Source organism: Myotis lucifugus, unplaced genomic scaffold (genome assembly GCF_000147115.1).
Source record: "Myotis lucifugus unplaced genomic scaffold, Myoluc2.0 scaffold_43, whole genome shotgun sequence".
NCBI classification, from domain to species: domain Eukaryota; kingdom Metazoa; phylum Chordata; class Mammalia; order Chiroptera; family Vespertilionidae; genus Myotis; species Myotis lucifugus.
In genome coordinates this window covers 7299556-7325392 of record NW_005871091.1, presented here as the reverse complement: position 1 = coordinate 7325392, position 25837 = coordinate 7299556, and the positions used below count along the sequence as shown (strand labels likewise).

The window sequence follows — 25837 nt, the reverse complement described above, 5'->3', positions numbered from 1 at the left end:
AGCTCCTGCATTGAGTGTCTGCCCCCTGGTGGTCTTTGTGTGTTATAGTGACCAGTCATTCCCAGTCTTTCTGCTGTTAGGGTCAATTTGCATATTACCCTTTTATTATATAGGAGTGCCTGGCCAGCCTAGGTGAGGGGCTGATGGCTGTTTTCAGGCTGGCCACAGCCCCTTCAGGGTGGGGGTCCCCCCTGGGGTGCCTGGCCAGCCTGGGTGAGGGGCTGAGGGCCGTTTTCAGGCTGGCCACACCCCCTTCAGGGTGGGGGGATCCTGCTGGGGTGCCTGGCCAGTCTGGGTGAGTGACTGATGGCTGTTTGCAGGCTGGCCATAGTCCCTTCAGGGACTATGGCCAGCCTGGGTGAGGGGTTGAGGGCTGTTTTCAGGCTGGCCACACCCCCTTCAGGGTGGGGGGATCCTGCTGGGGTGCCTGGCCAGTCTGGGTGAGTGGCTGATGGCTGTTTGCAGGCTGGCCATAGTCCCTTCAGGGTGGGGGTCCCTGCTGGGGTGCCTGGCCAGTCTGGATGAGGGGCTGAGGGCCATTTTTAGGCTGGCTAAGACCCCCAGTGGGGTCCCTCACTTCATGAGGGTGTGGCCATCCTAGGTGAGGGGCTGATGGTTGTTTGCAGGCTGACCAAGCCCCACAGTGGGGACCCTCACCCCATGAGGGTGTGGCCATCCTGGGTGAGGTGCTGATGGCTGTTTGCAGGCTGGCCATGGCCCCCAGCCACCCAAGCTCCCAGTGGAGGCTGGCTGGAAGCTGGTATCTCGGATTTATTTGTCTTCTATAATTGAAACTTTGTTGCCATGAGCTGAGGCTATAGCCAGCTCAGGGTAGGCAGGAAGTTTGGCTTCCTCAATCGCCCGGGCAACCAAGCCTCCTGCTTGCTCCAGCTCCGTGGCTGCCAGCCGCCATCTTGGTTGGGTTAATTTGCATATAGTTGCTCTGATTGGCTGGTGGGCATGGCTTGGGGGCATAGCGAAGATACGGTCAATTAGCATCTTTGTCTTTTATTAGTGTAGATAGGTGCTCATTTGAACAAGGAAATTTCTGCCCCCTAGCCCTCTTGTCTCCCAGCACAGAGATGCTTCATGTTGGTATTAGTGAACAATAGGAATTTGTGATAGCCTTATAAAATAGAATTTTATTGCTGTTAAGTCTGACAGATTAGAGATGCCTCTGTCTTCTAAAATTAAGTGTTTTAGATAATTCTGCCTTATCTGAATAAAGTTATAGAAACTCCCAATTTCTTTTATTAAGGCATTTTGACTCTATAGAAAGGGATGTGAATTAGGTGACCTTGACTGTGATCATTTCCTCAAGAAGGTCACCTAATCTCTATCTTGTGAAGATAATGAAAACCAGCCTAATTCTTGAAGTTTTCTGGAAAATAAAGTGAGATTTCATGTTAATGTTTTGGTGGAATATGCAGTTCTAAAATGTGACACTGTAGATGCTAAACTAAAGTTCTTCTCCCTCAGACAACCTGATAGTGGAGGAAGCAGTGCAGGAGCTGAACTCCTTCCTCGCACAAGAGAACATGAGGCTGCAGGAGCTGACAGACCTCCTTCAGGAGAAGCACCGCACCATGTCTCAGGAGGTACTTGGCCTATGTCCTGTGGCAGACATTGACTCAGAGTTCTGAGTGCTGCAAAGGGCAGCTTACTCTAGAAAGCCTCTTTATATTGAGGAGCATGCAGGACACGCTAAAGCAATCAGCTCAGAGAAATCAAAATCTGAGATAGGTAAAAGGAAGAAAATCATTGAATGTTTCTCCTAGTCTCTTCCTGTGTTTTAAACTAGCATTTTAGGATCTTAGTCTTTAGGAAGAAATACTGTCATGTGGGGTTTTGCAAAACAGCACACCAAACCCCCAAATAATGAACTACCCCAAATATAAAAGACCATGTATAATGTTACTGAGGAATGGGTTGGTAGAAATTCATCTGAGAATGGGGCAATAGGAACTGCTGCATTATTGATGACCTAGAACAGTGGTTGGCAAACTGCGGCTTGCGAGCCACATGCGGCTCTTTGGCCCCTTGAGTGTGGCTCTTCCACAAAATACCGACTTCTGCGCATGGGCCATGAAGTTTCAATCGCATTGTACGTGCACGCCTGCATGTGGTATCATGTTCAAACCATGATTTGGGTATATGCTTATTTATATAAAACTAGACACCTGGTGGAGGCCCCTCAGCCCAGATTGCGAGAGGGCTCAAGCCAGGCCAAGGCACCCCACCTGTGCACAATCGGGGATTGTAAGAGGTTGGCCAGCTGGAGAGGGACCGCGGGAGGGCTCCAGGGCATGTCCTGCCCATCTAGCTCAGTCCTGATTGGCCGGACCCCAGCAGCAAGCTAACCGACCCGTCGGAGCGTCTGCCTCCGGTGGTCAGTGCACGTCATAGCGAGCGGTTGAGCATCCTTAACATATCATTAGCATATTACGCTTTGATTGGTTGAATGAACGACCGGACACTTAACATATTAGGCTTTTATTATAGAATGACTAAGTGATGATAGGTCTTACAAGACTCTTCTAATTCTCTTGATTATCATTTTAGTTTAGAAATTTGACCTACCTTAGTTTGGCCACCAAATTCTTATGTTTATTAATAATTTAATAGTTACCATTTCCTCAGTGCCTAGCACTTAGGTACTTTATGCATATTAATTCCCATCTTACAGCTGAGGAAACTGAGAGGTTGGTGACTGGACTGAGGTCACACAGTCACAAAGTGATGGAGCAATGATTTGGATGTAGGTCTGTTCAACTTCAAAGCCTGTGTTCTTCATTATGTCCTCGTTTCCTAAACTTCAGGGCTATGGTCCCTGTTGGGCTGGTTGCATGAAAATCATCTGGGAAGTTTATAATACATGTGGATTCTCATCAACCGTCAAAGGGGGTAGTTAGAGTATAGCAGTGCTTCTAAGTAACTAGAGGCTCAGTGCATGAAATTCGTGCACTTGGAGGGATCCCTCAGCCCAGCCTGCGCCCTCCCGCAGTCCGGGAGCCCTCAGGGGGCATCTGACTTACGTGGGGAGTGGGCTTAAGACATTAGTCGGACATCCTTAGCTCTGCTGCACAGGTGGGAGAGGCTCCTGCCACCACCTCTGCGCTTGCCAGCCGTGATCCTGGCTCCTTTGGGAGTGCACTGACCACCAAGGGGCAGGTCCTGAGTTGAGCATCTACTCTCTGGTGGTCAGTGCGCATCATAGCGACCAGTCATTTCACCGTTCAGTTGATTTGCATATTAGCTTTTTATTATATAGGATTTGAGTGTCATAAAAAAAAGAGTAATTACGCTGGCTGATTTTGCTTAGTGGTTAGAGTGTCAGCCGTGCTCCAAAGGGTTGTGGGTTTGATTCCTGGTCAAGGGCACGTACCTAGGTTGTAGGTTTGATCTGGCCCGGTCGGGGCACATGCAGAAGGCAATCAGTTGACGTTTCTCTCTAACTCTTTCTTTCTCTCCCCTCTTCCTTCCCTTTCACTCTCTAAAATGTAATAAGAAATGTAAAAAGTATAGAAAAAAAAGTAATGTTATGGTCACATTTTAAGACAAACTACTTGCTACCAAGATGAAAGAACGTACCTCTTCTAGGCCTTTCCCAAGTCTCACTTAGCTTTACAAAGCTAGAGAGGCACATTACTTTGCTCAGCTGAGCTGATGTCCAAGGTGGCTCTTGTGGCTTGTGTTACTGCTACCAGTCAGCTGGGAGCTCACCTTAGTCCACTGGAACACCTGCATGTTGCTCTCCAACGTGGCAGTTTCAGGGTAGTTAGACTCCTTATGTGGCAGCTGGCTTTCAGAGAGTGAACCACAGGCAGAACCTTCATGGCCTTCCAGACATAGCCTCGAAGTTATGTAGCAACATTTCCACTGGGCCACTGAAGTTGACTCAGCTTCAAGAAGAGGGAACAGTGATCCTACCTCTTGACTGGAGGACTGTCAAAGCATTTAGGGGCCACATTTTATTTTATTTTTATTTTTTAAAAATATTTTTTTATTGATATCAGAGAGGAAGGAAGAGGAAGAGAGAGATAGAAACATCAATGATGAGAGAGAATCATTGATCAGCTGCCTCCTGCATGCCCCACACTGGGGATTGAGCCTGCAACCCAGGTATGTGCCCTTGACTAGAATTGAACCCGGGACGCTTCAGTCTGCAGGATGACGCTCTATCCACTGAGCCAAACCAGTTAGGGCATGGGGCGGGGGTGGGAGGGGGGTGGACATTTTAAAACCAACACAAAGGATATGCATAGATTAATGTGAACATGTGACAGATTCATAATTAAAGCATTAAATAGTATTAGCTGGTGTGTAGTTCCTAAATAAACAGAGAACACCAAAGATTTTTGTATCTCTGTAGTACCTGATTCAAGATTGTCCTGGGTGAGCTTTAAAAGGAGAATGAAAGCTTTCCTTTGTTCTCTGTGGATATCATTTGTAGAAATGAGAAGAGAAAGTTGGGGGTAAAGATAGGTGTCTTTTCTGGCTATCTATTTGAATTTTTGTCTCCTATAATATGTGTCTGAAAAGATAATGCTATCTTTTGTCTCTTAAAAAATACATATTTGCTCTAGGCAGTTTGGCTCAGTGAATAGAGCATTGGCCTGCGGACTAAAGGGTCCCGGGTTCTATTCTGGTCAAGGGCACAGGTTGCAGGCTATTCATGCCTAGGTTGCAGGCTCAATCCCCAATAGGGGGTGTGCAGGAGGCAGCTGGTCAATGATTCTCTCATCATTGATGTTTTATCTCTCTCCCTCTACCTTCCTCTCTGAAATCAATAAAAATGTATTTTTTTTAAAAATTACACATTTTTTGATGGGATTCTATTCTATCTGGAGAAATGATGTTTCCCAGAGGTAGAAAAAGTATTGAATCTTAAGTAGTCTTCCTTGTATGAGAGTTCTTATAGACTTCCATGGTTTTCATGAGTGTAACTGACTCGGAACTGTTAAAAGAACCTGTCATTTCATTTTTATACTCATGCATTGAGAAGGTATTGATGTGAGCCATTGTTTTTCTAACTTGTTTTTTTTTTTTTGCTATGCTTATTTGAATGCCCATCTTTGGGATCCAGTTCTCCAAGTTGCAGAGTAAAGTGGAGACAGCTGAGTCACGAGTGTCTGTCCTAGAGTCCATGATTGATGACCTGCAGTGGGATATTGACAAAATTCGGAAGAGGGAACAGCGACTCAACCGACACTTAGCAGAAGTCCTAGAACGGGCAAGTGCTGTTTCATTCATAGTTTGGAGACTAGAATCATTTTCAGGGTCTGCTCAGAAATCATGGACTTGGGCAGTAGTTTTTGGGGACAGATTCCTTTGAAAGTACTTTGCTTACCAGACTGAAATCTTGGGATCTCTCACTGAAGAATCTTTGTCTTCTCTGTAGGTGAACTCGAAAGGTTACAAGGTATATGGAGCGGGGAGCAGTCTCTATGGCGGCACAATCACTATTAATGCCCGGAAGGTAAAGTCTGACTCACTCAGGACGTGTTTTTTGATCTGGTGTCAGTGTTGTGCCAGGTTGGGATTGGGTTCACAAGTGGTCTAGTGGGGTTTTGCCAGAAGAGTGGATCAGTGAAGATGGAAACTTAGGAATGGGAATGATTTGAAAATTCTTTGTCCCCATTTTTCCTTCATCTCTCCAGTTTGAGGAAATGAATGCAGAGCTTGAGGAGAACAAAGAGTTGGCTCAGAACCGCCACTGTGAGCTGGAGAAACTTCGGCAAGACTTTGACGAGGTCACCACACAAAACGAAAAGCTGAAGGTAGGAGACACATCTCTGACGGGGAGTAAACTGAAACGTTTTTGCTGACCAACTCATGTCCATACTTGTGAATCCTCAGAATTTATGAGGGGAAATTGGCTTGTTGATTTATTTCCTTATATATTTACTTATCTGTACCCTGCTTCCTTCTGAAAAAGATCGAAAGCAACCTACAAAGATATGTAGACTGAATTAACATGTTGCAACTTAGGAATTGTTGAGAAAAGTGAGGATAGGATAATCTAGGGTGAGGATCCAAAATGCATTAAAAAAATGGGACTTGTACACAAGAGATGTGCCAGGAGCCTGTGCATACTGTAGGAGGGGAGGCCACTCACATGTCAGTCATTGCCAAAGGTGGGCACTGCATTTGACTCTGCAGTTTCTAGCTGCCAAGACAGAAAGAAACCTGGTCAGTGATTCTGTTGGTTTTCAGACCTGCCCATTGGAATTTACTTTCCCCAGGTTCTTGGGGGGAAGAAAATGGATTCTGAAAGTCTTCCATTCCTCTTTCAATCACAGCCACCTGTCTTTTTTAATTTGATTGATTTCTAGGTAAATAAAGATGTTTGAACTGAAAAAAAGACAAAAACAATCTGAGTTAAGTCAGTGGAAGCGTTTGGGTAATTAAAGCAGGCAGTTACTTAGGAGAAGCATAACTATTTTTGATTCAATGTCAAGAATATTTTTCTGTGTGATTAATAAAGAGAACAAGTTTGTGACTGGGGTCCTTAACTATGTTCTTAAAGTAAGCATCCTGACAAATTTCATAGTGCTCATCTCTGTCCCTGAATCTGGCAGATTTCATAGGGCTTTTCTAGAGTCCCTGGATCTAGGTTGACACATAATGTAGAAGAACACTTACCAAGTAAAACAACTCTTGGGTGGAAGAGTACAGGTACCCGGTACTACCTCTTGGGTGATCTGATTTAATTTTGGGTAGGTTTTTACATAACCAGAGGAGTGGGTAGACTACTTTATAATCTTCATAAAGCTTGTCTCAATTGCGCAGGACATCAGTGAGTTTAACATTTTTTGTTTTTTGTTTTTCTCTCTTTATTGATTAAGGTATTACATATGTGTCCTTTTCCCCCCAGAGTTTACCATTTTATTTCCTGTCTAGTATCTAGGGCACAGATGCTAGGTTCTGCTTTGATTTTCTTTTCTTTGGATCCCCCTGAGGTGGAATTGCGGAGCGCAGTGGAGGAAGTGGTTAAGGAGACTCCAGAATATCGCTGTATGCAGTCACAATTCTCCGTCCTCTACAATGAGAGCTTACAGTTGAAAGCGCACTTGGATGAGGCTCGGACCCTGCTCCATGGTACCAGGGGGACTCACCAGCGCCAGGTGGAGCTCATTGAGGTAACAGCTATCTTTGTCTTCTGTATATAAGCTTTTCTGCCTCATAATTTTTTAATTTTATTCTCTCATGTACAGTTAATCTCTTATTCATTCAGCAAATACTTATAGAGTTGCTGTAAGTCTTGTCTCTGCTAGATGGTGGGCATCCTGCCATCAAGAATCATACAGGCTAGTGGGGAGAATTGCATCCATTAGAATGCAGTGTGGTACAGTAGAGGCATATCCCACATTTGCAGTGATAAAGGAGACAGAGCATCTGATTTGACTGTGGAACCTTCTAGATTCCACTTGCCAAAGTGAAGTATGAATCTTAAGGATAAATACAAGTTTACTGGTAGATAAAAATAGGAGAAGAGCATTGAGCAGTGAGAACAACAGACATAAAAATAGGTTAGTGTGGGTGGAGCCTGATGTGCATGTTGGAGAATAGTGGGTAGAAGCTGCATCTCTGCTACAAGCCATTATAGCTTATAATACCTGTGAAAATACTTTTCTTTAAAGGCAGAAACTTTTTAGAAAAAAATTGATTTCAGAGAGTAAGGGAGAGGGAGAGACAGAAACATCAATAATGAGACAGAATCATTGATTGGCTGCCCCCTGCTGGGGATTGACCCAAAATCTGGGCATGTGCCCTGACCAGGAATCGAACCTTGACCTCCTGGTTCATAGGTCGAAGCTCAACCACTGAGCAACACCAGCCAAGCTGAAGGCAGAAACTTTTTATTTATGTGTTCACTTCTGTATCTTATATAGTCCTTAAGATAATGTTTTTTTATAGTAGTCAGTCTTTTGCTGTATTTCTGCCAAATGAACTGAATTTAATTTAGTGTATCTTACTTTACATATGTTTATATTTTGTTTTATTGTTTAGTTCTCCAATTAAATTGTAACATTCTCAGTTAGGGGCCATTTCCTTTATTTCTTTAGTATCTTGCTGATTCTCAAATTAGTGTTTAGTAGCCGTCTGGCGTGCATAAATTGGAACTTTTCAGAGTAATCTCTCTTTTCTTGGTATTTTTTTTTCTTCTTTGATCCATAAAAATTGAATTTAGGGAACATAATAGAACATGATGATCTTTCCACATTTTGATAATAATTTTTTATTTTTATTTTTTTCTCTGTGTGTAGCGAGATGAGGTTAGTCTTCATAAGAAGCTGAGGACTGAAGTGATCCAGCTAGAAGATACCCTGGCCCAGGTCCGCAAGGAATATGAAATGCTGAGGATAGAATTTGAGCAGACCCTTGCCGCCAATGAGCAAGCAGGTAGAATTATTCTTGCTCCTCCCTGCAGTTTGGCTGCTGCAAATGCTTTCCTTGAAAGACACAACACGGTCGCCAGGATTTGTTAGTACTAACTGGAGCTCAGAAGTCCTAAAGAACCTAAAATCAAATCCTGTAATTCATTTCTGTTCACAGCCTGAGTGTTTATTTTTAACTCAAATTGACCCGTTTTGTTTTCATGTTCTGAGAAGGACTCTTGGCAGTTCTCCCTATTTCTTAGAGGTCCCTGATGTGTTCTGTCCTCTCTCCCCTCATCACAGTTCTTCATAACATTGCTGTTGCTGTGTTTAAGGCCCCATCAACCGGGAGATGCGCCACCTCATCAGTAGCCTCCAGAATCACAATCACCAGCTGAAAGGGGAAGTCCTGAGGTATAAGCGGAAATTGAGAGAAGCCCAGTCGGACCTGAACAAGGTAACTGGGAGGAGTAGAATAAGTATTATTTACTATTCAGTTTGTAAAGCAGTTTTCGAGTGAGGAAAGCAGTGTGGTGGCCATAAGTGATGTGCTGCTCCCATTTCTTTGTCCCCCCAGACACGGCTGCGCAGTGGCAGTGCCCTCCTGCAGTCTCAGTCTAGTACTGAAGACCCTAAGGACGAGCCTGCAGAGGTGAAGCAAGATCCCGAAGACTGGTCTGCTCAGTCCTCCGCATCGAAGGCCTCTCAGGAGGAGGCCAACGAAATGAAGTCCAAACGGGATGAGGAAGAGCGAGAACGAGAAAGGAGGGAGAAAGAAAGGGAGCGAGAAAGAGAGCGGGAGAAGGAAAAGGAGAGAGAACGAGAGAAGCAGAAACTAAAAGAATCAGAAAAAGAGAGAGATTCTGCTAAGGAGAAAGAGAAAGGGAAACATGATGATGGAAGGAAAAAGGAAGCAGAAATTATCAAACAATTGAAGATTGAACTCAAGTAAGAGCAATGTTTACAGTAACTTTCTGACTCAAAAGCTAAGGTTAGGACATCACGCATGAAATGTTCGCTTGATGGCATGGCTTATCTGATAATTGTGTCACTTTGAGTGTAACTAAATGAGGAGTTAATGTGGATTCTGCTAAGGAGAAAGAGAAAGGGAAACATGATGATGGAAGGAAAAAGGAAGCAGAAATTATCAAACAATTGAAGATTGAACTCAAGTAAGAGCAATGTTTACAGTAACTTTCTGACTCAAAAGCTAAGGTTAGGACATCACGCATGAAATGTTCGCTTGATGGCATGGCTTATCTGATAATTGTGTCACTTTGAGTGTAACTAAATGAGCAGTTAACGTGGTCTCAGTTCTTGATCAAGTGTACATACAGCCACAATGACCTGCATGGCTACTGTGGAGTCCAGTTCAGTGGTCTAGTCTCAGTAAACCTCGTGGTTGTGACCTTATTTGTCATGAATCCAAATTATGGGAAGGGGTGTCATGATTGAAGTAACACTCCTGAGAATTACTGAAATTAACTACTGGCAGATCACTGGCATTAATTTAACTTATATTAGGTAGAGTATATATATCACTGTTGGAACAATATTGATCTGTTTGCCTGGCAGTTAACTAGTTTGGTACATATTGGGTCATTTCAAGAGATTTCTAGGGAGGTTTATTCCTGCAGGCTTTAAAACAGCTATACGGTCCATGAAATATAACCATAGAACCTCACACATCGTCCCTGCTCTTCCTGTTGAACTCATAACTGCTCTGGTAGAACTGGGTACTTCCTGCTCCCCATTGGTCATGGTTGGGCCTTTATTGATGTTTGGATTTGAGGGACCACTGTGCTCAAAATGTTTGAACTTCTTTGGTACCTGAAAGTATAGTTAAGAGGTTTGATAACTTAGTAAGAGATGAAATTTTCTTCTTTGGCTGATGGCTGATCACTTAACTGTCAAATCTAGGAAGAGCAGTATATTTTTCAACGTTCTCCCTTTTTTCTCCTTCCTTCCTCTTGGCCTCTTTAAGACAAATTTTTTCAAGTGTGGTATCAGAATCATGTGGGTGACTTATTTAAAATACAGCCCTGGACCCCTGCCCAGACCTATTGAATATCAGTTTCTAAGAGTGAGGGCCCAGAAATGTGCCTGCTTAAGGGCCACAGTGTTTACTTGATAACTTTAGAACCTGGTCTGAAGGGAGAAATGATTCCTTTATACAGCTTACTTTTCTGTCCTTCCTGAGTATACCCAGAAGTCTCTTGATAGTTGCGAAAGTTTTGTCTTTTAGAGGTGTGATGTAAAGTGTAAAATAGAACTGCTGCAAAATAATTTTGCTCAATTCTAAATTCCCATGTTCTGATGTCCTTTGTTTTCTCGTTACACCTTTCCCCTTCCTCAACCACCCTCTTCATAGGAAGGCACAGGAGAGCCAGAAGGAGATGAAACTGTTGCTAGATATGTACCGCTCGGCCCCAAAGGAACAGAGAGACAAAGTTCAGCTAATGGCAGCTGAGAAGAAGTCGAAGGCAGAGGTAATCTAGTCCGCCATTACCTGTCATTCAGATTAAAACCGTCATTTGTGGGATTTTCCTTCACACTTCTGAAGGCTATGGTTTCTTTGTTTTTAAAGTTAGAGTTTAAAACTTAGCAACATTTTTTTCCCTTTCAAAGCCATCTAAAATAGATATTTCCAGATTCTCCACTAGGTGGTGGGTGAGGTAATCAGAATTACTGGGAATAGGAATAGTCTTTTCAAACTTTTCTATCCCCTCTTACCCATATAAATCATGGTTATAATGATTCTCTTTTCTGGTAACTTTTGGGAAGAATGTCTTATTTTGAATTTTCGAGTCTAGGAAAAAAGAGTGAGAACTATTTTAAAGAAACATACATGTGCACTCCTCAGAAATGTTGCTATGAAAGTATGGAGTGTTGGAATGAAGTGATATTAAAACAGTGCTGAGATGTGTATATTATTCATCACCTTTCATAATTCTATAAAGATTAGTTTGATGTTATGGGCCCTCCATCTGTGCACAGTATTAATTAATTTTTGAAATTTTATCGTAGCCTTTTCTTTGTTTTTGTGTGATTCCTTTCCTTCTGTAGTTGGAAGATCTAAGGCAAAGACTCAAGGATCTAGAGGATAAGGAGAAAAAAGAGAACAAGAAAATGGCTGATGAGGACGCCTTGAGGAAGATCCGGGCAGTAGAGGAGCAGATAGAATACCTGCAGAAGAAGCTGGCCATGGCCAAGCAGGTGGGCACACTGTCTTTATTTAACCAGCTTTTGAAGTCAGTGTTACCTGACAGGTATGTTACTGACAGTGAAATTGGCTCTTTCATTTCAGTCTTTTTTAAAATACATTTTTTCCTATATATGTTTGTTTGTTTTACACTGAAGTCTTTCATCCTTCAGTTACTTTGTTTTGTGTATTTGTGAGACATGAAGTTTACTTTTTACATTCAAATGGGTAGCATGTTGTTTAGACATTGTTTTTTGAGGGATCTATCCTTTCTCTTTTGGTCTGGAATCAGGATATAATGAATATAAAATTAAAATGAAAGATAGAAAATATTATATACATTGTGATTATAAATATATGAAACTAAGAAAAAACATGTGCCCCAAACAGGATATAAATACCCAGTATGTTAACCATGGTTGTTTGTGGGTCCTAGAACTATAGAGACCTTTTCCCTCCTGATAATGAGCATGGATTGTTTTATTTTTAAGTCCCAGTGAATTTTTTGACATTCAGCAAAAAGATACCAAAAATGGTTGGAAAAACCATGTATGTTCACTGTGAGGAACACCTTCACTGTTTCTAAGAAATAGCAACATGACAATGAAATGAAGTAATTTTAATGGTGACTTGATCATTAAGTACCTTTAAAAGAGGAACTTTTTTAGAATCTATATACATTCATTTTATAAAAAGTGGGGTTTGACTCTTAAGTCTGATTGTCACTTTTCTCTCTTTTTTAAAGAATAATTATTAGGAAATTATACTACTATAGGTTTTAGCACAAGTAGAAAGACCCTATATTCATTATCTTAATAGTGTTAATTCTTCCTAAAGATTTGGAGTGGAGAAGACCTTTCTAGCTATTACTAAGAGTCTATAAACATGAAAGAAAAGATTGATAATTTTGACTTAATGAGGGAAACCCCCCCCCCCCCACACACACACACAAAACTTCTACATAACAAAAACCACTGTTAGCAAAGCCAAAAGATAAATAACAGGGGGAAAAATTTATCACAAAAGGGCTTATATATTTTAAAAACTTCTAAGATGATAGGGAAGAAAACCCACCAACCCGATAGAATAGGCAAAAGATAAGAATAGTTCACAGAAAAAAAATACAGATGTTTAAGAAAAGATGCTCATTTACAATAACACAAATGTAAGAAAACTATTTTAGATACTGTTCTTCACCAGTCAGATTGTTGTGCAATGCTGTTGGAAAGTTTGTAGATTAAATTCAGTATTATAATTATGGAAAAGTGAGAAAATGTTAGGTTTTGCGTTAGACGTTCTCTTAATCAACTGCTCCTGGATCAGGTTGCTGATTCTGGGATGTATAATATTTTTGTCTGTTGTGACTAACTTGGAGAACAGATCGACTAATGGTGACAGACCAGTAGTGCCAGTGGCTTCAGATAATAGGGCTGCTTTTGCTTTCCTAGGGCTGACATAATGACAAAACTAAGCTTCTTGAAACTGAGTGTCTCCTTGTCATCAGGTTAATTTATTTCTGAATGAACAGTGGGGAAGCTTAGCTTCCTGTGCTAATTTTTTTTTGGAAGATTCCATTAAAATGAAGGTTTTTCCTCCTTATTTTAGGAGGAAGAAGCTCTCCTCTCTGAGATGGATGTCACAGGCCAGGCCTTTGAAGACATGCAGGAGCAAAATATCCGCTTGATGCAGCAGTTGCGGGAGAAGGACGATGCCAATTTCAAGCTCATGTCAGAACGTATCAAGTCCAATCAGATCCATAAGTTACTCAAAGAAGAGAAGGAGGAGCTGGCCGACCAGGTTTTGACTTTGAAGACTCAGGTAATTAGAATAAACAGCTTTTCAGAATTCTGTTGAAGTAGGGTAATTTCTACATGAAAATATGCATTAAAAATGATGATTGTGGCATTTTTTTATAATAGGAAAAACAAAACTAAATGTACGTTATTAGGTTACTGGTAAGTAAATTATATATCCTTACAAAGGAGTACAGTGTAGCTGTTAAAACAAATATAGACCTGCTAAGACGGAAACATGTCTAAAATATATCATTAAGTGATTTATTTTATTATCCCCTTTGTGCTAAAAATGCATGTCTTTGTGTGCATGGGCTGTGTATTTTTAAAATTTCTGGAAGGTTGCATGAGAAATTAATTAAGAGTGGTTACCTGGTTATCTCTGGATGTTGGGATCAGAGTTTGTGGGTACGTGACTTTACTCTTTACCCCTTAATATTGTTTGATTCTCTTTTGTGCATGAGTTTCAAGAAAAAGAATACTTTTGAACCTCTAGCCATTCTGAAAGAGATACACTTGTACTTTTGTTTGAGCTATGATTTACATGTTCTAGTATGAATTGCCAGGCTTTGAGGATTAGTATGGTCGGAGAAGATAAATACCTATAAATGTAATTCCTCTGATCTTGGCAATTTGGAGAAGAATCTTCTCCGTGGTTTCCTAGACTCATATATGTATATGTTTATGTATATGTATGTGTATGTGTATATATATATGTGTATAGACGTATATATTGCATTAAAAGTAAAGCTTTTAATTATCCTAATCTTGCATGTGCTTTGCAGGGTCATGGGTAAAATCAGTAGTAGTTTATGATTTCTAGAAGATTCTCTTTTGTGGGCCTGTGGATTAACAAAGCCTAGACAGTTTTGTTTTTTTTCCTTCCTATTTATGTTAAAATCTGATTTTCTTCTTCAAAGGTTGATGCCCAGTTACAAGTAGTAAGGAAATTGGAAGAGAAGGAACATCTGTTACAAAGCAACATTGGCACCGGGGAGAAGGAGCTGGGTCTTAGGACACAAGCCTTAGAGATGAATAAGCGCAAGGTATGATTGATTGCTCTGTAATCTAAAGTGACCATTAGTCTCAGAGGAACAAGTAAGTATGACACTGATGAAATCATAGATCACCTTACTCCTTGGACCTGGGTTAGCATTTTGCCTCACTGGAAATACTAAGAGGTGACAAGATGACGTTATTGGTCCATCCCATGTAGGCAATGGAGGCAGCCCAGCTTGCAGATGACCTCAAAGCACAACTGGAGTTGGCTCAGAAGAAGTTGCATGATTTTCAGGAAGAGATCGTGGAGAACAGTGTCACCAAAGAAAAAGACATGTTTAATTTCAAACGAGCCCAGGTAAGAGTTTTTTTTCTTTGCATTTCACTTGTTAGGTGTTTTCTGAGCTCTGAAGTGACCCATCTTGTGGAAGAGTCATTGGTTTAAAGTATGTCATTTCCTGTTTGATTGCAATTCCTCAAGAGAAAAGACCAAGTCTGTTTCCTTCACTGCTGTGTCCCCAAAGCCTGTCATGGTGCCTAGCACCTAGTAGGCATGAAATAAATACTTACCAGAGGGATGAGTTGGTAAATGTGTAGCAACATACTTAATTAGAGGACTTTAAAGGTCTCCTGCTCACCCTGGCTGTGTGGCTTGGTTGGTTGGAGCATCGTCCCATGCACTAAAAAGTTGCACCTTTGATTCCTGGTCAGGATACATGCCTAGTTGTAGGTTCGATCCCTGGTCAGGGTGCATACAGGAGGCAACTGATAGATGTTTCTCTCTCTTTCTCTCCCCCACCCCTTCCTCTCTTTAAAACAATAAAAATATATCCTCGGTGAGGATTAAAAAAAAAAGTAAAGTTTTCCTACAATTTTTCTATTTTGGGCATGCCAACTGTTTCTCATTATGCTTTTCTGTCCTTATCCATAAATCTGTTAATTATTTCATCCAATTTACCTTCAGCTTAAAACTGATTGCCTTAAAATGAAGTATCCCTTCAGGCTTTTCATCTTTAAAAATTCAGGCCCTCTAATTTCTTAGACTGTATTTCCACAGTACTGAATTGACAGTAGTTAGATGCAGCTCTGGTTTGGCGATATGATCACAGTTGTCTGTTCTGAAACAAAAGAAATATCTTGCCACTTGCAATTCTCTACATTCCTAAAAGACAGCTGGGCATGAAAGGACTTCCCACAACAGGATGCTCAAGTTGGAGTGACATTTTTGTCACAAATGGCAGGTCTGGGAGTGTGTCTGATGGGTATGCTGTCTGCCCTTCCGCAGGAGGACATCTCTAGACTTCGAAGAAAGCTGGAGACCACGAAGAAACCAGACAATGGACCCAAGTGTGATGAGATTCTGATGGAGGAGATTAAGGATTACAAGGTTAGAAAATCTGCCTCAGTGATTGCTGTGTGGCTTTTGTTTTTCAGGTTTTTTTTTGTCAGTCAGGGCCTGAAGTGGCCTACTAATAGCTGGGGAGAATAAATATGAACTTCTGTACATGAAGGTAACCAGAGAATGGTTTATTTTGTGGGGGGAAATGGTACTTTTGCCTCAGTGCTTGGTGGATCTTGTTTGCTTATGTATGAGAGCCCTTTGGATCATAAACCTTTATGGTTGCTCAGACTTTGACTTCTTTCTTTTTTAGGCACGCCTGACCTGTCCGTGTTGCAACATGCGTAAAAAGGATGCTGTCCTTACCAAGTGCTTTCACGTCTTCTGCTTTGAGTGTGTGAAGACTCGCTATGATACCCGCCAGCGCAAATGTCCCAAGTGTAATGCTGCCTTTGGTGCCAACGATTTCCATCGCATCTACATCGGTTGATCTAAGCCAGGAGAAGAGGAGGGGCTGGCTAGACAGCACTTACTCATTCACCATCAAACCTCTACCTCTTCTCTCCTGGACTGTCGCCTGTGGGCACTTTGTCAACAGTTGTCCTTCACAGACTTTCCATTGAGGTTCTCACTGATAGCTGGATGACATCAGGGGAAAGGACTGCTGAGTGCAAGTCTTGGCTTATAAAATGAATTACAAACAACTCTTGTCTCCTTCCTAGCCTTGTGTACTTCCTACTTTTAGGCTTTTCAACATTTTCTTCTTCAGGCTCATTCCACCTGAAGAAGTGAAGTTGGTATATTTGACATGGAGAAGGAAATAAAGAACAGAGGAGACACATGGCCATTTTGGGAGGGAGTGTATGTATGAGATCCTTTAGAAATAAGCTATCTATGGGCACAAACATTTCTCGATTTGGGTAGTGAACTTTTTGTAAACGTGGACTACATCCTATATAATAAAGAGCTAATATGCAAATGGTCATCACACCCTCGCGCCCTCGCGCCAGAACTGCTCAGACGCTCAACACTGGGGAGAAAGGAATGGGGACCAGCCAGGCACAAATGAGCCGGGGAGAGAGGAATGGGGACCAGCCAGGCACAAATGAGCTGGGGAGAGAGGAATGGGGACCAGCCAGGCTGCGGCCTGGGAGAGGGACAAGCCGCCTGCCCCGTAGACCTGGGCGCCAGTGGCTGCATCTGCACCTGCAGCCCGGGAGAGGGACAAGCCATCCGCCCCATGGTCCTGGGTGCCTGTGGCTGCAGCCTGGGTAAAGCTGCCTGCCCACGGTCTCCTGTGGCTGCGCCCGGCCAGAGGGAGGGAGGCCCAGGTCCCGGGTGCCTGCAACCGACCAGAGGGGGGAATCCTGGGTCCCAGGTGTGGGGCGAGGCAGAGGCGGTTAGGGGCAATTAGGCCAGTAGGGGAGCAGTTGGGGAGATTAGGCTGATAGGGGAGCAGTTAGGGGCGATCAGGCTAGTAGCGGAGCAGTTAGGGGAGATTAGGCAGGCAGGCAGAGGCGGTTAGGGGCAATTAGGCCAGTAGGGGAGCAGTTGGGGAGATTAGGCTGATAGGGGAGCAGTTAGGGGCGATCAGGCTAGTAGCGGAGCAGTTAGGGACGATTAGGCAGGCAGGCAGAGGTGGTTAGGGGCTATCAGGCAGGCGAGCGGTTAGGAGCCAGCAGTCCTGGATTGTGAGAGGCAGTTGGACATCCCCCGAGGGGTCCTGGATTGGAGAGGGTGCAGGCCAGGCTGAGGGGACTGCCCCCCCCTCCCGTGCAAGAATTTCATGCACCGGGCCCCTATTAATGTTATAATTGTGCTACTCTTTCCCAGATGGTTTGAAGCCTTAATGAATTATGTCCAGGATGACTCGATTCATTTTTATTGACCAGTGAAGTAACTTGTGAAGGTGAGCTGGCTTCCTTATTGAAGTTTTGAATTTTCTACACACATTAAAGTCTTTAAATTTCTTGAGGCCTATCAATTTCAGATACTGTAGCCCTTTCTATCTTAAAATCAAGATTGAAGAGGATGGGGTCAGGACTGAGATGGTGAAGAGGTCTGGGTACTCTGGGGATGCCATACAGTGAGGGGTAAGTGAGCTATGAATTTCTCTCAGCCTCTCCACAGGGAGAATTTCTCTTATCAACCTCTCCACAGAGGTTGTTGTGATCCCTGTTTTCCAGAAGATTCTCTCTAATCTTCCTGTAGGACTTTATATATTCCACAAGCTTCAATAAAGCAGGATTCAGTTTACTTTTATATTTTTCTTTGAAACTTTGTATTTACCATTATTAGTTGATTTACACCTGCTGTTACAGAATTGAATTCTGTTGAACAGAAATCATCAATTTAGAATAAAGGGCCTACTGTGATTAAGTTATTTATTTCTTTGATTAATTGAAGTACTTTCTCCTGGTGGTTTTATTGGGTCTGTTCTGAGATGATGCCTAAAAAGATGATGGTTTTTTTGACTGTTCTGGGTTCTCTTTCACAGCTCACTGTTGGGTAAGAGATTGTGACTTGTTTTCCAGGGAGTTCTTAAAGTTGCAGGTTCTTGAATTTTAAGTTTTATTGTAACCAGGCAACCAGAAGTCATAAATCTGTGGCAAAGGGTTGCACAAAATGGGTTCTTTCTGGATCACCACCTGTCCTAGGAGGTGGGTCAGGACAGTCCTTTTGTGGTCACTACCTATAACGAGCAGGACTTGTGATGACTTTCACAGTCATGGAGGATGGGTTCAGAAATGGGTTTAACTGGGGAATCTTACAGTATCACCAAGGAGGTCACGGTCCCTCAATCCCCTCACCTGCCTGTCCCAACACCACACACACACACACACACACACACACACACACACATACACCATGGGGTCAAGCCCTGTTGCTGGACACAATGCATCTGCAGTCAGCAATATGATACTTTCCGTGGCTGCTCTGTGCTTTCAGGCCAATCCTGAGCATCACATTGTTGGTTTGGGGACAAATAGACTACTGAGCAGCAGGTGGTTTGGGTTTAGATATTAACTGTTTATGACAGGTAGGTGCCAGGCACTGTGCTAAATATTAACTTCTATTGTGAATAAAGAAATTGAGGAGTCAATTTTTCTTCTACATTTTTTTCCTATTTCTAGGAAAAAATGACTGACATCTTTGGAATCTAGACCATACGTGCTTGTCTATGTCTGTCCGTCTCTAAGTCCATCAGTCCTGATTAAATGATGTCATGGCTAAGTCATTTCAAAACATCACAAAGCTAACTTCATTTGCTCACCGCCCTACAAACTAAATGCATGTGACTGACAGCCAGTTCCACCCAGTGGTGAGGATTCTCGTCTTTTAAATGTCCCTCTTCTTATTAAAATCCTTTTAAATATGTCCCTCTTCCGATTAAAATCCTTTAATGGTTCTTACAGTCTTTAGATAAAAATCTGATTTAGCACAGTGATCTTGACACTCACCTGTACTTTATGTTTGTCATAATGAACTATTTGATGTTCCTAAGCTATCTGATTGCTGTAGTGTCCCAGCTAAGCTATCTGATTGCTGTAGTGTCCCAGCTCTGGAACTTTGTATGTTTCTTTTACCTGGGTGGAGGGTTCCTTTTATGTACACACACACATGCACACACAGGTGCACACACACGCATGCACACTACACAGAAGTGTTGTCTCTGTTCCCATAGCACCTGGTGTGCGTTTCTTTATCAAAGTCCCTGCCATGTTGTTTTGCAAGTTTGATCTCCCAACAGACTGAGTTCCATGGGATCGGAATCTGCTTTTTTATCTTTCCATCTCCAGCAGCTAGCCCCAATGCCTCGCTCAAAATCATCCAGAAAATGAATGACTGATGCAAAACATCCTTGGGTAACTTGGTGGCTGAATTAGGTTATAGTAGGTCTATGTTTTTCTGAGATTTGACTTGGGTATATTCCAAAAGAATGTGTGTGAAGAATGTGGCCAGCTAGCAGATTCATGACGGCAAGTTGGCCAGCGGCTAAAACTGCCCGAGTCGTCAGAGACAGCAAGATGTCTGAGACTGCAGGACTGCCGAGCTGTGTTTGCAGCTGTGTTTATATCAGGTTTTGGTTGGATGAGGAAGCGAAAAGAGATGCTTAAAACTATTTCTGTGAGACTCAGGGACTACAGTGTTGACAATGGACTAGTGCAGGTGCATTTACCACACCCGCTTCCCTCTGTGGAGCTGGGGCCAGGCTGAGGCCGGGGCTGGGGTAAGATGGCGGAAAGACCAGGGGGCTTAGAGGAAAAAGAAGATATTGTAAGGCAACGATCAGAATCCTGACATTATGGTATGGGTGTTCCGGAAACAGCACTGCTTATGTAAGAATCTCCACTATGACTGTCACAAGCTGTGCGGCCTTGGCAATGTATGTAACTCCCTGACCCCTGGTTTTTCCATCTGTAAACTAGAGGTGTGGTTGACCCACTCTAGGCCAGGTCCAGACTTCATGTGTCAGGAAGGCGTTGGTACCACAGCAGCATTTGAATCCCCAAAGACAATGTCAGCAGTCCACTCGACAGCAAAGTCTCTATCTGAACATTTATTCCACAGTCATAGAAACTAAAGATGGAAAAGACGGGAGGACATCTCATCCACCCACGTGGTTGTACAAGAAAAGTGGCCGGAGCAAAGCAGCCTGTTCACGTCATGCTCACAAGACAGCATCGCAGGTCTTCCTGGAGCGGAGCGATCGCAAACACATTGAAATGAACACACAGTGCAAACACTCATACAAACCTTAAGAAAATACCTTTAAGTACATTATTTTCATAAAACGATTAAGAACTAAACTAAAAAAAGTGAGGGCATCCTGGATTCGATGGATGGCGTCGGTGGGCGACGGAAGGAACAACTAAACAATGAAGGCGGTGACGTGGTTTGGATGACGAGAAAGCAGTTCCTCCTGGGGACTGGTTGGATTTCCTGGTTTGCTGATCAAAAATCTGAGCTGGGAGGAAGAGAGGCTCTAAGTCGTTTCTTTCCCCTTCCTTCTCTCTCCACACCCAGACATGCTCACCAGCTGCAAGGCTCTGACAGACCCCCACCAACCCTGAGACGCTTGCTGCCCATGTAGCAAAGCTGTTCTTGGTAGCGGCTCCACTTACCACTTGTCCGGTTGGCACGGAAGCAGCAGATCCTGTATAGAGTTTGTGTGACAGCAAGATCCATGAGTAATGGAGAGTCACCTCCAGGCACATTGAAGACCTCAACTGACTGGTCCCTGCGGCTGCCTCACTTGTCTGTCCCAGACACTCTCCCAGCTGGTCTTTCACTGTTGGAAGAATCCCTTGTCCTCTACCTCGAAGCATCCACACTCTGGGGCCCTGATTAATATTTACATGGACCGATCTGTCCTCACTCACCCAGTCATGCTTTGTTGTGTGCTTCCTGTGCCAGGTGCGCCTTGGAAAACGGGGTGGGGGATGTGCGACATCAGGTCCCATCCCAGGTTCCCAGCACCAGGGCGTGGGAAAGACTGGCCTTCCCAATCTCATGAAGTAAGAGCCCACAAGAGGAGGAAGGTAGCAGCCTCCCTTACATCTTTGCCCACACACCACCTCTGCCTGAGGACTTCCGGTCTTCCTGTGTTCTGAGCCTGGGGCGTGGAGGGAACAGGTGGAGCAGAACAGAAAGGAGGGTTTCCAAAGGACCCACCGTTTCATGAAATCTTTTTACAAAACACAACACACTGTTTCACAAATTGCAAAACACTGTTCAATCACTACCGATAAAAATAATCACTACTAAGTATGAAGACTGCTTCATTTCACCACGAGCAAAGATGCTTTGTTTTTCTGTACCCAGACCCCGAGGCATCGCAGGCAGAGCTGAGGGCAGTAGGCCTGCTGCCAGCCCCTCCCTGCTGCTGCTTGCCGCATCCAGGCCCCAGAGCTGGCCAAGCAGTTCCTCAGGGGACACCCCGGGAGCTGTGCATGGGCCGTCTGCTCTGTGGAGAGGCAGGGCGGCCTGCCATGTCAACACCCTGCTCAGAATGCCTCAGTAGAGAAGCTTAAGGTAAACCCGATATACAAAAATCCAAACTTACAAAACAGATACGTTAAGGGACAATTAATTGCATTACAAAAGGATTCTTTACAAAAGAATTCACCTCTGGGTTCCTTTAAGTAGCCAGCTTCTCAAGTACAGTCAGGAGATGAGCTGAGTTATAAAAATGTCCATACAACATTAGGAGCATGGCTGTTCCGGGAGTTGAGGTACACCTGTACATCCGGGCTACTCGGAGGTCAGGCGTGCACAGAGCATGACGGCAGCATCTACAGTGTCCCCAGCTGGTGCGGATGGGTGGGCACGGCTAAGGGGCATAATCTTTCAAAGGCAGTTGCAAACCTACTTCAGGGCCTGGGGTGAGAACAAGGGAAGACAGGCTGTTTCAAAGCAGAGTTGTCCTGCTTCCACAGCTCACCAGCTCCCTCCCTCACTGCTAAACTGTTCCATCTGTGAGGTGGATGGAGTCTAATGAGGATCCTCCCATCTCCTTCATTAGCATCTCTGCCTACATCCACCCCTGGGTTTTCTCAGACAATTAACTGATTAACAATTAACTGAAGTGTGATCTAATTACAGCTTAGGATGTTCTCTTTCCCTGGGAGACTGGGTAGCTCTTGGTGGCAATGCAGGGATTCCATTCAAAAAGTAGGCTGTGCCCTCCCAGTGATGGGCAGCTGTTCCAGGGCACCAGGGCTTGGCTCAGCGCTGCGAACTCACTGCCCGTGTATTTTACAATAGATGTGCTTGCGACTAGGAGTCCTGTGTCTGTAAGGCAGATCTTTCACAGACAAGGAAGCCTAGTCCTAAAACGTATGGGCAGAGCAGGGTGCGGGGCGTGTTGGTGGGGGGGGGGGGGGAGGAGGAAGGGGCTGAATTAGCAGGTGTGTGCTGAAGTTTTTATAAAACTCTCACGCAGACTGTCAAATCTCAGAGGGAAGGTGAGGGAGGGTGGGTGGGTGAGAAGCGATCAACCAAAGAACTTGTATGCATATAGGCATAACCCATGGACACAGCCAATAGGGGGCTGGAGGCCTGGGGCGGGGGACAGGGCCGGGCTATAAGGGGTCAATGGGAAAGAAAAGGGGACATATGTAAAACTTTCAACAATAAAGATTTTAAAACAAGAAATAAGAAGACTCTCAGAAAGGCTCTCCTCACTTCTCCCATTGCCTGGGACTGCCACACCTTTAGTGTTTCCTGAAGAGTAATTTTTGGATCACACGTGTCAGTCACCTGGGGGTGCGGGTTAGCGGGAGGTTTCTGAGCTCACCTCCAGTCTCTCCCCTGTCCCCGCCCATCTTCTGGGGAAGGGTCCTGACAACCAGCATTCTAATGAGTTCCTAGACGATTCTGTCTACACTGACATTGGGAGCTGATGTTCTCTAGGCATATGGGTATGCCTTTACCTTCCTGCATGTCCGAGCAGTTGTACAGCGGGAAAGGGGTGCCAGGTTACTGATAGTAATCTTTTTCTTTTTTTTCCTGATATCAGTCTTTTAAGAGCATTCGATGAGGACTGGGAGAGAATCGGAGGGACCAAACCTATTCACAGCTCCTCAGAGAAAAGTGGGTGTGAGGCTGGGAGACTAACTTGGCTGTTATCAATAGAGATATGAAAAGCACAGGGCTCATTTCTGAACGGTGCAGCCTGTGCTGTTCACGAGCTTGAGGCTCACATTTGGGGTTCTTAGATCTAAGAGCTAAGTGACCGCTGATCTGAACGGCCTCGGATGTGGTTTGCACATCACGTTCGCTAAACCCCCAGTTACAATAAGCAGGGATGTTCCAGTTGCATCCTAAGGCCGCATCCTTGCTTTGTTTCTCTCTCTCCTTTACAGAAGGCACGTGCTACCGTGGAGATGCTCAGCTGGGTTGGAAGCACAGTCCTGATCATTTCTCAGCCAAATTGCTTTCCTGGCCCAGAGCTTTTGTTCTAAAAGCACGGCGTCTATTTTTAATGCCTCTTTGGCCTGTCCTCTGTCCTCGCTCACCCCATCCCTGTCCCCGTTCTTAATGGCATGTAAACACATTACTACTAAATGTCAGGATGGTGTCAGAGAGCTCGGACCTTCTGAGAAATGAGGCTCTACGGGATCTAATCAAGCCTGGGCCAGCTGCGATACGGATGAGTTCAGCCAAGGTCTGGAAACACCCACTTCCCCGTCCTCAGCTTCTCTAGCTCTGACCCTGTGCCCCATTCACAATGCAGGAACAAATCTAGTTTGGGGAGTTGTGTCAAAACCACAATCCTGGCAACCCTGTTCTAGACTGAGAATAAAACCAACAACCCAGCAAGACAAGGGAATGAGTAACAATTTTGTATCCCTTGTTGTCAGTGCAGAGAAAGGGCTGGAAGCCAGTAGTCCTGTGGCACCTGGTGGGAGGCTAACGGAGCTGGGGTTGTCTGTTAGTCGCAGATCCCTTGCCCCGAGCTCACTCCTGACTAGTGTAGGATTCCTGCCCTGGGAGGCCGTTACCCTGGACACCTAGAGGGTGAGCGTGGGAAGAGCTGCTGCCCGACGGACAGGGCGGACTTGACCTCTAAGACCCAGACCTCAGCTCCCCATACCTTCGTCAGTGGTTACAAAAGAGCATCCAAAGGTGTCCCCAGGGCTCCGAGGAAGGCCAGGGGCCGAGGGGGCACAGCGTAGCCGCCTAGGACTCACGAGTCCGGCGCCCCCTCTGGTACTCCTCCAGCTCCGCTTTCCGGCTCACTGCCAGCTGCAGCTCCTGCTGGATCACCTGGATCTGCTTCTCCAGCTCCACCAGCTCCTGCATCACCGAGGTCCGCGCTCCCTGCAGGGAGTCCGCCTTCCCGTTGGTGGTCAGCGAGGCGGGGAGCTCTCTCCTCCGGGGAGGGAGAGGGATGTCCTGGGGGGCCCCCAAGCCCGGCTGGTTTCGTCCTCCCTCCTCACTGAAGATGTATTTTCGCGGGATGTCGTGACTCTGGTGGGAAGTATTCCACACGGAGAGCTGACGGGGTCCCACGTTGGACCTAGGAAACAAAGAGGCGCTGTAGGCTGACCTGCCACGCCGCTCCCCATCTGCCAGCCGTTTCCTGTGTGGATGCTGTCGGGCTGGGTCACACTCGGAGATGCAGGAACGAAGCAGTCCACAGACTGCCTGCCAGCTAGCACCACGGGGATGACAGGAGCCAGCACAGCGGAAGGCCGAGGTCTTAGCAAGTCTTCTGCTGCCCTGAACCTGGAACGGGTGTATGCACTGGAGGGCTGATGGGCCAGGGTGTGGCACATTCTCACACAAAGAACCTTAGATGCCTTTTTATTTCCTTCCTGCCCGCTGGGCTCGGAGATCAGCACTGCCTTGAAAGGGTCTGTGGCTAGAAAGACGGCGCTTTAGTAAGAGTAGGAATCAGTTTCTTCAGCTGTGGGACTCTGAGCATGCGCCTCAGGGTAGTTACTATACTGTGACTTACCTGTCGTCTCCCAGGACCACCTGATGTTTACTGCTTGAGTCTGAGATAAAAGCATACACGTTGCAGGTTTCAGCAAAACATTTCTCATTACAGGGATGACTTTATGTGTGTTGGGATTGACAACAACAGCAGCAGCAGCAAAACACAAGAAAGCCTCAAGTTCTGGTCTGGATAATGAAAGTCAAATAGAAATAGACTCGCAACGCTCTATCAGGCTTGCGTCGAACCACCCACCACCATCTCAGAGAGATGGCTGCAGACAGCCAGCGAGTCACTGCTGGCCAGGCACAGGAAGAGGAGGATCTGGTTTCTGAAATACACTTTGACAGTGGACGCAATGAGAAGAGTTTCTTGCTATAAGAACAGATTAGAACCCAAGCAGCAAAGCTGCTGATTTCTTCCAGCCTTGTTGGAGGAGGAGGAGGAGGGGAGGGAGGAGGAGGGAGAGGAGAGGGAGGAGGAAGCAAACAAGGAGGAGAAGAAGGAGGAAGAGGAGGGGGAGGAGAAGGAAGGAGGAGAAGGAGAAGGAGGAAGAGGAGGGGGAGGAGAAGGAAGGAAGAGAAGGAGAAGAAGAAAGAGGAGAAGAAGAAAGAGGAGAGGAGGAGAAGGGGGAGGAGGGGGAGGAGGAGGAGAAGAAGACCACTTTTGCAATCTACC

General features: G+C 44.7%; 2 protein-coding genes across 9 annotated transcripts in view; one reads left to right on the top strand and one right to left on the bottom strand.

The window, feature by feature from the left end:
• RNF20 (ring finger protein 20) overlaps positions 1–18097 on the top strand; it is a 28569-nt gene extending 10472 nt beyond the window's left edge. For 3 of the 8 annotated variants that reach the window (XR_002829072.1, XR_002829075.1, XR_002829076.1), the window contains 16 exons: positions 1480–1598; positions 5087–5233; positions 5402–5479; positions 5661–5780; positions 6963–7142; positions 8271–8406; positions 8717–8838; positions 8959–9329; positions 10753–10870; positions 11448–11597; positions 13189–13401; positions 14297–14422; positions 14593–14733; positions 15661–15762; positions 16028–16575; positions 17548–18097. Coding sequence is in view for 2 of the 8 variants with exons in the window: in XM_006088072.3 (XP_006088134.1) it covers positions 1480–1598; positions 5087–5233; positions 5402–5479; positions 5661–5780; positions 6963–7142; positions 8271–8406; positions 8717–8838; positions 8959–9329; positions 10753–10870; positions 11448–11597; positions 13189–13401; positions 14297–14422; positions 14593–14733; positions 15661–15762; positions 16028–16204 (2300 nt within the window). In the remaining 6 variants the exon portion in view is untranslated. Of the gene's footprint in view, positions 1–1479; positions 1599–5086; positions 5234–5401; positions 5480–5660; positions 5781–6962; positions 7143–8270; positions 8407–8716; positions 8839–8958; positions 9330–10752; positions 10871–11447; positions 11651–13188; positions 13402–14296; positions 14423–14592; positions 14734–15660; positions 15763–16027; positions 16698–17547 lie in introns of those variants that run through there. The other 5 variants (XM_006088072.3, XM_023753316.1, XR_002829073.1 and 2 more) reach the window with 4 other exon arrangements.
• Positions 18098–24399: 6302 nt separating this feature from the next.
• Positions 24400–25837, bottom strand: part of GRIN3A (glutamate ionotropic receptor NMDA type subunit 3A) — a 136086-nt gene continuing 134648 nt past the window's right edge. Inside the window, 1 exon segment of the mRNA XM_006088071.3 lies at positions 24400–24739. Within this exon segment, the coding sequence (XP_006088133.1) occupies positions 24400–24739 (340 nt within the window).